At 37.7% G+C, this 13,766-nt stretch overlaps 1 protein-coding gene across 7 annotated transcripts in view; it reads left to right on the plus strand.

The window, feature by feature from the left end:
* Positions 1 to 13,766, plus strand: part of SEMA5A (semaphorin 5A) — a 323,210-nt gene that overhangs the window by 238,636 nt on the left and 70,808 nt on the right. For all 7 annotated transcript variants that reach the window (XM_005484272.4, XM_005484273.4, XM_026791761.2 and 4 more), the window contains 3 exons: positions 1,284 to 1,401; positions 6,492 to 6,673; positions 8,949 to 9,092. In XM_005484272.4, coding sequence (XP_005484329.2) covers positions 1,284 to 1,401; positions 6,492 to 6,673; positions 8,949 to 9,092 — 444 coding nt within the window. The remainder of the gene's footprint in view (positions 1 to 1,283; positions 1,402 to 6,491; positions 6,674 to 8,948; positions 9,093 to 13,766) is intronic.

A 13,766-nucleotide genomic window follows, 5' to 3' on the forward strand; every position in this document is an offset into this window, starting at 1 on the left:
TTCAGGGACGTGTCTGGGTGGCTTTGGAATATCTCCAAGGAAGGAGATTCCAGAAGCTCACTGGGCTATCTGTGCCATTGGTCAGTCACTCTTTCTGCAACATTGTCTTCTGATGTTGAAGGCTCCGGTGTTTCAGTTGGTGCCCATTGTCTCTGGTCCTGTCACTGGGTACCACTAAATAACTTGGATCCTCTTCTTTGCATTCTCCCTTTAGGATTTTGTACATATTGATGAGATCCTCTCTGAGCCTTCTCTTCTCTAGGCTAAACAGCTCTCCCAGCTGTCTCAGCCTCTCCTCACTGGAGAGGTGCTCCAGTTGTTTAATCATCTCTGTGACCCTTCAGTCAACAGATGTGATGGGAACAGATAATTAAAGAGAGAAGGATAACGCCCATGGATTTGAGTTGAACAAAAATGATCAGTCTAACATTTTTTGCAATCTAGAAAAAATGTTTGAATTCATTATTTTTTATGTGTAATTTACAGGTATTTTTACAAGTGTTAAACCAATTATAATGTGTTTCACTATAATGGGTGTTCCATCTCCTCTCTTACGGATCTTTAGCTATGAAGCTGCAGACCTATTGCCTGGAATGTTAACACTAGACCTTAGCAAGAGAAGCCTGCTATTTATTAGAGAAATGAACTTCTAGTTATCTGCAGTGGATGTTTTAGAGTCTGTATTAAACTGGACTACCATCCTTCTCTGTGATCCATTTCTTTCCCTCCTCATGTGCCCTTAAGAGAGTGTTGAGTACAGCATGTGGTATGTAAGAGGTGTGATGGCTGCCACCAGTGCCCCTTTGAACTAACTTCCAGAAATTTTATACAAGTGCAGAAAACAGATCAGAAAGTTTTCTAATTGATTTCAGAGAGCAGACACTGTCCTCTGATTTCTGAAAAAGATGATATCTACAATTCCAAAACTAACAGAAAAGACTAAGAACTGTAACCTCTTGAAATTTTTACTTGGGGCAGACAATATACCCTCTGTATGAATTTCTTTAATTCTCTAGTAATTAGTACAGCAATCAGTCAAGACAGCATACCATGCATGCAGACAGAAATTCAGCTATGCACTTAAAATAAATCCTAGCTTTGTATAGGAAATCAAATTAATTTTTCCTCTGATTTTTGTCATTTTGTCTGTGCCATATCACGACAGGGATGAATTTCACTATTTTCCTATGAAATACCAAGAGATGCTGCACAGTTATTTAGAAGTCTTTGGTCAGTACAAATGAAATAAATGTCCTGGTTATCTGATTGGTTTTCATCCACAGTGCATGCATTGGATCCCAAGACCCTTATTGTGGCTGGGACATGGTGATGAAGAAATGCACAACGCTGGAAGAGAGTCTGAGCATGAGTCAGTGGGAGCAAAGCATTACCGTGTGTCCAGTAAGTCCAAACGCATTCATTTGTCTCTTGAAACCTTTGATTCTATGTGAATTTCATGAAAATGAGCTGGCATCGATTTTTCAAGCTCAGAAAACTGCATTTAATGTCATTTTCCTTTGGTTTTTCCCATCAGATTTTAGCAGAATACCTAGTTTCTTTTCTATTTCTTATTAAACTACTTCTGTGATAAAGTTATTTAGAGTAATTTCAAAGAGTGGTTGTTTTTTATCTGAAATGTCTATTTTCCCACCTTGAAAACTAATGTTTTCTATGATTAGTGGTATTGACATATTTTTCCCTGCAGAATTTTTCTCCATAATGTCCTTTGAAAACGTTTAATCTCTAATGGTAAAATCTTTTCTTTTAGAATTATTATTGGTAATATAAAAAGCCAAATAACATCTTCTAAAGTCCACAAATTGGAAAGCTGATTGCCATGAGTTAAGGCTCACACACATTAACAACAGAGATGATAATTACTATAAATGCAAGGTTCACATGAAAAAAGAAGGGTTTTGTGCTATTGAGCTTTTTTTTTTTTTTTTTTTGAGATCCTTGCTGCTTTGTCCTTCTGCCCATAAGTAGGGAGCCATTCCAACTCAGTTCTACTTTCATTCCTAGTAAGGACTTCTTGATCTTGTCCCCACTCACCAGTGAAGCACATGCATCTATAAACTTAGGCTCACATTGCATTCATATTCTTATTTCCATGTGTTTGCAAGCTCCCTTTTACATCTTGATGACACTTCTCTCTCCTAAGCTGGGCTTTGTTAGTGAACTAGAGATGTGCAAAATCAATATAAAGTTATTTCAGCTCTGACTTGTGCTCTCCTCATGTGTTGCAGCAGCCTCACAGATACACACACTACACTGATTCTGAGGGCCTTGAGAATGTGCACCTTTGTTCTGACTATGTTTGATGTTAAATAGCAATTTTTAAAACTTTTTTTTCAAAATTTTAAAAAATGTTTGTGTTATGTTCTGTCATTTGCTTCCACCTTCTCATAGACAGGACTAATAAAATAGGGCTGTTGGATTCATCTGCATTATCATTTGAGCTGAAATCGGAGCAACTTTGGGGAAAATACTATGATTATTGAAATGCCTTATTTTGTTATTTGCATGGACAGTCAGCCTGCTCATGTGCTCAGTCTTTGAATTGTGGCACTAGGCCTTATTTTCTTTTGTAGATATAGAACCCAAGACCAAGATGGGGTGGAGGGAGGAGTAATTTAGAAAGCATAATTCCATTCTGTTCCATTCAACTGGAAAAACAATTATTTAGTATCTATTATATGACATGTGCACAGGATATGGCAGTCTAGTCAAAGCAGTGGAGCACCTAAGTCTTGCTTAGAAATTTTTCCATAGCTGTGAGACTTATCCTGCTGATCTGAGATTCAAAGACCTGGTGAAACTCCAGAAAAATTTTGTCCTTGAGCAGATTGAACTTGAATCCTAATAAGGAAGATTTTAGAATTATCTAAATTGAACAGTGTGGGTTTACGCCTTTACTGTTTTAAAGCCTTAAACACCAAGTAACACATTGTTGAACAGTTTGGAAAACTTCACAGAAAGTTTCCTCTGAAGTAACACAGTATTCTGGCAAACTGCAATCAATTACAATTTTGCTTAGTGAGGCTTTCAAATATTTGTTTTTATAGCATTTTTTTGTGCTGTGCTCACAGGATATATAAGCCAAGATGTAATTAATTTAATTTTTGTAGGCAACTGAGCTATGTGCATCCTTAACATGTGCTAGATATATTCAAGACACTGTTGCAAGCAGAAAATAACAGAATAATCAAAACCTATTTTCCCTTTCTTGGTCCCAACTGCTTCCAATATCTTAATTGTTAGCAAAATTACTCGTATCTTTATAACGTTGTAGGTTTTTTTAGATTAATGAATGACCAGTTTCTTCTAAAATTGGATCAGAGAGAGGTCGGTTTATACAATAGTTTAGTCCAGAATAAAAAGTGTGATCAGTTTCCTTGGAGAAATTATTTCCTACAGAATTATTCATATAGCTGAGTACTTATAGGCATGTCATGGCAGAGGAGAGAGGTGAAAGGGAGAGATGGATGAGTCTCTGTGCTACCATCTCTGGACTTTGAAGATCAGATTTGAAAAATGTAGTTATTTTGGTGATCTTGCTCTGATTTAATTCTCAATTTGATTTTTAGGCTGTTGTTTTGGTTGGCATGAGTACAGTAATTGGGCATAACATAAATATGGACACTAATTAATGCTATGGCACATTTGATCTTTTTCCAGTTGGTCATTTATCCCTATTATTCATCCAATAATTTTTATGGCAATGAAGGTTCATTGTTTTTTTGAAATTTTTTCCAGTGGGACAACTTGCAATCCATCACTTAAAAATATCTAGGAGCTTTTACAAGGAGAGTAAAAAAAAAATCAAGAAAGGTTTTCAGGATTTTGGGTTTGTTTGTTTGTTTGTTTAACAGAAGTATGCAACATGAAATGGCTTTATTTTTACAGTTATTCCTGGGGAAAGTGTAGCATGGGATCTGAATTCATTAGGAGCTTCAGGAAACTCTACAGATTCACTAAACTCTACCAAAAGTAATTTCAAACCAAAGATCTCTTGACAGAGTTAAAAACTGTGACCTTTTCTCAGAGTGCAGAGGCACAAAGCAGGAATATGAGGTGTGTGCAGAGAGACTTCAGGCAGAGGTGGATATTTGGAAGACATTAAGAAGGAAGAAAGGTCTAAAGCTATCTGGAGAAGAGAAAAGGTGACAGAACCAGGGTGGTAGAGAGGGAAAGCAGAGTGTAGCCATGCCAAGATGTGATTGTCATTGACTGTGATTTTGCCCTTGAGGTGTCAGATGGTGAAAAGTTAATGGGCATGGGTTCTGGTGAGGGCTGCAAAGGCCCCTCATTGGTACATTTTGCTTTCCTGCAGTCGTATGATGAAATTGTTTGATATCACTTCTGAAAGGGAGATATTCACAGAGAGACAGAGCAGATGAGTCATGGGGAGCAGCTGAGACCCCAGTGGGATGATCTTTTCATGACCAAGGAAAAATAATGAAGAGAGAGAATGTGTCATCAATTTTTCTTTCTGAGTTCAAGCTTTCAGCTATGTTTTATGTATACTTCTCTGCCACTTAATTTGTATTATGGTAAACACAGACAGCTGTTAGTGTAACCATAGACGGGCTTTAGTTTAAAACTGTAGGTGCAACAATAGAGATGTTTTGATGCAGCACAGAAACAGAAAACAGCAAAGGCATTCTCACATCTTTGACATAATTAGATGGGGGACATAGAATTGTTAGTTTATGGACTATAAATATTTCTTAGACCAGCAGTGTGAGAGAATAACTCTGCTTGTCACTTAAAAGGAAGTATTTCTTGTTGTCTTACAAAACCCATCCATGTAAACTCTACATGAGCAAAGGTTGGTGAGTTATTTTCAATAAATAGCTGTCAACAGATTTTGAAATTATTAATTATGGTTATGTCGGTTGTAGCTGACAGAATATACACATAGCTGTTCTTGCACAAGGGAATATTGTGAAAAATATATGTGGGAATTGTAATTAGTAGTGAAAATATGGTACCTTTGCCACAGTGGAAAGAAGCAGCCAACATCCAGAGTGTCAGTGGAAACATGCTTTATGTTTTAGTTGAATATCTTGTATCTTCAAAGTATTTGTGCAATGTACACTTCTCTCACCACTGCTAAAATACTAAAAATAGTATTTTAAAAAGGAAGTATTTAAAAAGGAAGATACCATTTCAGATCAGTTATGACAATCTACTACTGTAATTCCTGTTTCAGTATGTAAGCAAATGTTAAAGTGTTATGTTCTCACACATCATATGAAAAATGCATGACTACAAGTGATACATATTTATTCTAAGAGTGAATTTAAATGCTTCTTTCACTTGTTTGTGCTGTTGTTTTGACTCAAAGTTAACATGAAGCAATCAAAAGGCAAATTCAATAATATTTAAGTTAAAACTGGCCATAATTTCAATTTCAAATCACAGATTTGTCAAGATTAACACCTTGCTAAAAGAATATTATGAAAATCTGCCTTGTCTGGGAGCTGATTTTAGCACATCCTGACCCATTTTCTTTAGAAAAACTCATTTTCTAGCTAATTTTTTTTTCATCTGGGCAATGAAGATTTCATATTAAATGTGTTACAGCTGCTTGATGGAAACATTCCAGTCAAGATGAGAATGGTCTGAACCTTTCAGCCAAAGGGTTTGAGAATTGAATTCTGTGGGAGCAAACTATTTCATCATGTAGGGTTAGGTGCTGATTTTTGGAGATGTTTCTAGGATCTATACATAGAATTTCATATAACATTTAGAGACTGTCATATTTAAAACCACTTTTCATCCTTATGAAAAGGATGGAAAAAAAAATCTGTTTTCAAAAAAAAGATACTCATCATGGAGATTTCATTTGATCATCCCAGTCTTGTTACGCTTCAGCATCTGTGTTTAGAATTGTTTCATTGGAAGGAAACTGAAAGATAATTTAGTTTGAATCCCCCTTGCCAAGGGCAGGGACACCATCCACTAGACCATGTTGCTCAAAGCCCCATCCGACCTAGCCTTGGACACTTCCATGGATTGGGCATCCACAGTTTCTCAAGGGAAACCTGTTCCAGTGTCTCATCATCCTCATAGAGAATTTCTTCTTCATTTCTCCTTATCCTCTGCTGGCTCTTCCTTTTGATCTTGGTTTTTACAGTTAGTCTCCTGGTTCCATTTTCACTGGAAAATTTCAGGAAGTAGGGATTACAGAAGAAAATCAAAGGTAGGCAAGCATAGTTGTGAAAGGTAACAGTTGTGATTTCTGTTATTGCTATTGCTGAGGCTATCCAGTGCCTCAGATTGGTCAGAAGTTGTGGAAATTACGCAGCTATAGGAATTATGAGGGGAGGTTGCTCATGGATGGAAGGTATGGAAGGTGTACCTCTCCAGTGGAGACTGCTATTTTTGGTGGCTGAAGGCTAAACCTTCATGCACAGCAAAATAAAGGGGCTGTGCGAAGGAACTGCCAAGCCTCAGGTAAGCTTTTCTGTTGTGTTTGTTTCTAGATGAGGAATCTGACAGTGGATGGACACTTTGGGACGTGGTCACAGTGGAAGCCTTGCACCCACACTGACGGGGCCAGCGTTGGCTCCTGCCTCTGCAGGACACGCGTGTGTGACAGTCCTGCTCCTCAGTGTGGAGGATGGCTGTGTGAAGGGCCAACCATGGAGATTGCCAACTGTTCCAGGTATGCAAGACAATTTCACGTTCTGTCATTTGTGGTTTAAAATTTTTTAACTTAATCAGAGTACAGCCTACCCTTAAATCTACTGATTCTGTGCATGAAAGGGCAAATGGGAGATTAGAAAGTTTCTCTCAGACTTTGTAGGAGAGAGAATGAGTCAGAGAGCACAGGGTTCATTTCAAATGCTGTGTACCAAATAATGTTGTCCTCAGATAATTTTAACAAAAGCTCGGAAAAAAAAAAATCAATGTTAGATAATATCCAAAGTATGATCTTTTTCTCAGTTCTGTAAATAAAAGAAGTTGCTTTTCTGGAAGTTAGAATGCCTTTCTTTTTTGGAGGTCTCATATTACCATTGTAGTCCCCCATTCTGCCCAGAGAAATGAAAAATGTTTTCATTGTATCTTTCAGTTGTATCACTATAGCAAGTTCTATTATCAGTCTGTATAGAACTCTTTAGCCACTGTTTTGTCTTCCTCAGGAACTTGACCACTCCCAAAGCAAATCAGTGAGAGCAGATCATTTCAAAGAGACTCAGAGCACTATGTATTTGGAACGGCATCAGAAGTTCATGTTTAAATAGTATTACACATTTATTATACATACTTTAATTGCAAGATGAAACATATACTGGTCCATTCTGCTTATTTTCAGTGATTCTTTCCATGTTTTTTTCTTTTCAACATCACAATCACTTCATGATAGTGAATAAAACTGATTTCATTTCTGCACAAGGTAACCACAAGCTGTGTAAGTGAAAGTAGTCTATTTTAGGAGAATTACCAAAAATCTAATATTATATAGCATTAGGTCAGGAGAATGATAGAAAAGATAAACATGCTGTGAGATACTGAACAATGAAACAACAGCTGTCAGGTTTAGAAGGGAATTTGGAATGTGATTTGGGCCTGCATTTGCATTCTACCTTTGGCATTATTATACTACTGTTTTAATGCCTTACTTATGTTAAAACTGCTATATAAGTAAGGCAATGCTTTAACTTTTGCTTTTACGATGAAACATCAAAAGATCAATATAATTTAGTTTTATTTTTCTTTATTTCTGTTTGTGTTCTACGAGTACAAAACCTGCAAAAAACTAGCCATTTAAAGCTTTGCATAAAGCTGAAGTGCATAATTTTCTTTTATTTTTTGGCCTAGTACAGGATATGGAATTCCTTTTTAGATTTTTGGTCTGTAATATTTTTTCAAGGCTTTTTTGTTTTTGGTTTTTTTTCGTGGGGGGAAGGGGGGAGGCACGTGGGAGTCCTTTCCAAAATTTCACATATGCAAGGTACATACAAGTGTGTGAACTCTCTTAGCATTTTGTTAAATTGCAGACAAGGTATTGACATCTTATCAGAATAACCTGAAATTGAAATTGAGAATGAACTGAAAATTAGAATTAATTGAAATTGAGAACTAATGCATTTTAATGCTTTTTGCATTTTAATGTCATAGAGTCATTTAGACTGGAAGAGACACTTCAGATTGGGTCTAACCATTAATAAGCACTTCCTAGTCCACCACTAAACCATACCCCCAAGTACAACATTTGCAAGACTTTTAATACCTCCAGGGATGGTGGTACTACTTCCCTGGACAATGTGCTCCAACACTTGACAACCCTTTTGGTGAAGGCATTTTTCCTCATATCCAATGTAAATCTCTCCTGACACAACATGGTACCATTTTCTCTCATTCTGTCCCTTGTTAAAATCAAGAGATCAATGCCTGGCGGAAGAAACCAACCCCCACCTCATTACAGTCTCCATTCAGGTAGCTGTAGAGTGTCATATATACATATACATATATATATATGTATATATATGGTGTCTTCTGAGCCTCCTTTTCCTTCAGGCTTTAATCACTTTTTTTTCCAGACAAGGCAGCAAAATTTGACATTTTAATCTCCCTGAAAGTGAAGTGATAAGTAATTTAAATTTAGCTTCAGAACACTGATCCAGGAGTTTGCATATGTAGTTTACCCAGAACAAAGTGACCAAAAGCAACAAAATATCTTCATTTCTTTGTAATTCTTGTGTAAGGAGGTAATTTTAGCCATTGTTAACAGCATAAGAAAATTTATTGCAAAGCATGCATTATGGAATATCATAGCACCTTTATTTTGGTTTGGTGTTCTTGAAGAAATGGAACACAATGCAATAATAATGACTTCTACAGAAATATTAGTAGGCCAGATTCTGCTGTCAGTCACACCTAATCAGCCATTCGCTATGTATAACAGATGACAGAGCCTGAGCTTTTTATTCTACCAGAAATGGAGGCTGGACACCATGGACTTCTTGGTCACCTTGTAGCACCACTTGTGGAATAGGCTTTCAAGTTCGTCAGCGTTCCTGCAGCAATCCAACCCCTCGGCATGGAGGACGCGTCTGTGTCGGACAGAATCGTGAGGAGAGGTGAGTTATCTTTTTTTCTATGATCTGTTTTAATTTCTTCCATGCACTTGTATTCCACAGGACATTTTCTCCTTTATTTGCCTTGGTCTTCTCTTCCCTTCCCTTTCCCTCTCTCTTTAACTTCACTGCTGTACAGTGCAATATTCCCATTAACGAGGCCGTGGGTCTGCAGCAAATCTTTCATCTTTTGCTTTTCTTCATTCCTCCTGAGCCACCTGAGAGCTCCTGGTAGTGCCAGACAATTGGGCTGAAGCAACGTGCTGCTGTCCCTTGAGACCCTGAAAATTGATTCTCCTTGAAAATTGATTGCACTGTGTTTGAATTGTAACTTATCCAGCCCCAAGACCTGGAATTCAGAACAAAACATAATAAGGTCACAGCACTATCTTACTGATGCTGTAAGTTCATACTTTCTGTTGTAAATAAATTAAGCATTTCTATAACATAGAAGGAGGTTTCAAGGGCTTTGTTTTCTATTCAATAAATATAATACACCTTGAACTCAAATATCTTTAGTAAGGTTTAAAGCTTGGTGGCGTTTTTTTCAATTGTTTGTTTTTTTTTTTTAACCCTGAGCAGATCAAGTTAGCTCAGATTTTGATTTCACCATGTACTGTTTTGGCACTAAACTAAGTATTTTGTCACTAGCTCAGAATGTCAAGTTCAGGCCTTTCATTCTATTTTACATGCACCCTAATTACATTTCTAATTTATGTGGACCTTACGTGCATCTCTAATTTTTGTGTTTGCAGTTTTAACAGGAATTAAATATTTCTTTCAATCAAGCTAGAATATATTCAGATAAACTGCAGCTTTTGCATGCATTATGTTGTTTCCAGAGGAATACCAGAAAGCTGGATAGCAGAAGACTAGCATTGGTGTGGAAATCTGGAGTGCTGTAGCCATCCATTCCAAGAGATGTATGCAGATATGTTTCCTTCCTATAAGCACTTCGAGCTTACTTCAGTGTTTCTTTACGGATGATGTAGTATCCTGTATTGGTGTTGGATGTAAACTAAAGTCAGTAACCTTTATGAAGAGTTTCAGTGAGGCATTTAATTAAACACCAACTCTAGCATTTCTTCAGATTAAGAGATTCATTGAAGCAAGGTTGCATCACATATTTACGTATTAATGGATCACCAGGGACCTGGTCTTTCTAACTCCTAGATGTAAAGGATTAGCATCACAGAATGTGCGAACATTTCTCGCTGTTTCAAGGCCATGAATATTTACCATTTCATTCTGGAGGAGAGGATTTTGTTCTTTTGTAAATTGCTTTCTGAAAATAGGTTGCCCAACCAGAAAGCCATCACCATCAAACATAGATTGTATCTGCTGTTATTTAGCTCTGTCCCAGCATGAATAACAGTTATTGATTTTGAAAGGTGAATCCAGGGCAGGACACAAGATTAAACATAGAAAAAAAAAAATAGTGCAGTTTGGAGAGACTTTGGGGTGATGGACTGTAGATGGTTATAGTAATTGTTCATTTTAGTTTAACATAGAATAAAGTTTGATAAGAAATAAAGAAAACCTTGAGAAATACTTTCTTAATTATATGAGCATTATGACAATGGGTGCACTGTAAAAGCAGTTGCAAACTGGAAAGTGACTTATGATGAGTTGAAACAACAGCAGTCCGGAACGATTGAATTTTGGTATGCAACAGTTCTGAAAGAACAATGAGCTTATGTGGCTTTGCTTTGGTAGCCTGCAGCTTATTTGTCCTTTCTATCTCTGTCCAGTTCCACAGCAACCTGGGATGAATGTGAGTTTACTGCAGGATGCCTTTTTCTCTCAGAGTTCTTCTGTCACTGTTTCCTGTCTCTTTGAAACACCCTTCACTCCCAAAAACCCTTCACTTTTCTCACTCACAGCTTGCTCACATTTAACCTTCCTGCCTCCTTTGTTTTGTTTATTATCCATGTTATGTCCTGATACTTTTAATTAAGTGCCTTTCATTTTTTTCCAGAGGGTGTGGTAAGTTAGGAAATTTTGTCAAGTAATTTGTAAAGCAGCTAGAGGAATGAGGCCTCAGTTATTTGCCAGGGTTTTTGTCAGTGTTAAGCCAAGTACTTGGAGAAATCTTTTCAGAGCTGTAAAAAGCAGAAGGTCCTGGGATATTTGCCAGCCAGGGCCCATCCCATCACCCGCAGGAGGGGAGCAGGGCAAGCCTGGAGATTGTGACCAGACCCAACCAAGAGTCTAGAGCCTAGTGACACATGACAATGAGAGAAGTCTGAGGTCCAGGTAGGAAGGTAAACCGCAGGCCAGGGTTAGGATCAGGTTAAATAGAGCTCCTTGGCCCGTTGCTGTGGGTGGAGGACCCAGGGGAAGCTGGTTGGGGCCATTAGAGTTTTATGAGTGTCCTCATGGCTCTGCCAGCTTGTGGAGAGTTTTGAGCTGTGAGGGCACTGGAGTACCAGAATTTACAGTAGTATTATTTCACTTTTCACTCTCATTGAGTTATATCAGCACCAAATGGAAGCAGTTCCTTTGAGCCCATAACATTTAGGCAGGCTGAACAAACATTACATGTGCAGCAACTCCTGAGAAACATTTACTATTTTTGTATCCAAAGTGCCAAGAAGCAACTTCTCAGATTTTCTTATTTAAATCAACTGTTTATAAATAGCCTAATAGTTTACTTTTTTGATGACCCAGCTCATATGTAAAATGAAAATATATTTTGTATTAGTTAAAAAATTTGAATTAGTTGGTTTACACATTGAGTGCATTTGTCTTTGTAAATGTGCATACTCTAATCACCTTCACATGTTCAGGGGTATAAATATAGGATTCGGTTTCCACAGCCATCTATGTGCCAAACTTTGAAACAGCTTTTCAACAAGCAGGGATTTCAGTAGAAATCCAGTACATAACTCCATAGAAAGCAAACACAAAAAAGGCAGCATATATCTGAGGTAAATTTACTTTCAGATCTGGATCCATATTCAGTTTGAGAGTATTTGTTCATGTGTTAAGACCTAAATGTTTGTCTAGGATATATTTGTTTTAGCTCATGAAAGCCATGATCCTATCATGGCTAATGTATCAGGCAGCTCTGTGTTCGCTGGCCATTCCCTTGAAATCAATGGCAATATTTGCCAATTTAAAGCACTGAAGATAGGTTAAACTGTTTCATGCTCTGCTGCTAAAGGGGTGCATGGGAAGGGGGGAAAGCAATTGAGAGATAACAGCAAATACTTGTATTACAAAGCAAATTCCCCTTGTAGAAGTAGGTCAAAAGTGCAGCTGATGTGCATGTAGACAGAATATGGAGAGGGAGTAAAAATAACATTGTAACAAAATTTACTAATAAAAGAATAATTTTTAGTTAAGACTCCAGATGGAAGACATCTTGATCAATTCCTTAGGGGCTTAATTTTTCTGATTTTTCCTGTATAAGAAATATTCACTGAAGCTGCTAGAAATTCTCTAGATCTTAGTTTATAGAGTCTGTAATATCCTCTCTTGACATTATCATGGGGTGAGAATGTTTGGCCTTTCTGTGAAAGATGCTGGAGATATGGTCTCATTAAGTCCACTGATCCCCCTCCTCTTTGTGCAGAAATAAGGGACATTAAAATGTGAATTCCTTGCTTTCAGTGGATGCACTTATCTTTTATTACACAGGAAAGAACAGGAAAAAAACATGGCAATTAGAAAAGTAAATTGGCTGCAGACAAGGAGTAAATGTTTGAAAGCCCTAGATATTTTGGCGTGTATAAAACAATTAGAAGCAGGACATATTGTTGCATTATTTTGTACATGGCTCTGAGCAAACATTCAGCTTTTGGGCTTGTTTCCATGAGAAAGAGGAGCTGCTGAGAGTCAAGTGCCTGCCCTGTATAGCACTGCTTGTTTCTGAGCAGTGTGAACAAGCCCAATCCCCTTCAGCAGAGCATCTTTAACACCACAAGGCTTTAGGCTTGCTTACACTCCCATGGATGTCTCGTCTTCTGGGAAATGTCTTTTCCCACCCTCCTTGCTTTCTCTGCTCCCTCTCTTCCACAGAAGCCCCTGGGAGCACATGTCACCTTCCACAGTCTCTTGGATAGGTATTTTTGTCAGTGTAACAGTCTCCATCCACTAGGGCATGTGCATGTCATATGCCTGCCTTCAGTTAAAGGAATCTGGCATTCCCATCAGCCTCGGTATAGTCTGTGCATCCCAGTAAATCACCAGCTGGTAATCACAACTACCCACCACAGAACAGTACATTGCACAAGGATGAAGCTTAGTTTGTTTTTCTTAAACACATGGTAGTAGTATAACATAGTTCAAGATTACAAAATATTTGTTTAAATAACATCTCTCTGTGGAATAAAAAGGGCATACTTGTAACTGTCATGCAGTTAGCCCATAATACTCAGTGCTGGATAGCAGCACTGAAATAATTGAATAAATTGATGTCTTACTAAAGGTTGAGATCTTTATAGAAACAAGAAAAGTAATGTTAGTTGCAATGAAGTTGTAGTTGTAAAATTTGCTGTAGGCACTAATAGCTGTGGACACAACTGGACAGAGGAGGTTCACCCTTCCCCCAGTATGACAATTCCTTTATTAGGGCATTTGAACTTGGGCTCACTTCAAGGGAAATGTGAAGGGTCACTGTACAAAACCCACATTTCTCTAGGCTGTTCTCCATTCTGACCTTCCTGCAGTTAG

This window comes from Zonotrichia albicollis, chromosome 1 (genome assembly GCF_047830755.1).
Source record: "Zonotrichia albicollis isolate bZonAlb1 chromosome 1, bZonAlb1.hap1, whole genome shotgun sequence".
In the NCBI taxonomy this organism is placed as follows: Eukaryota; Metazoa; Chordata; class Aves; order Passeriformes; family Passerellidae; genus Zonotrichia; species Zonotrichia albicollis.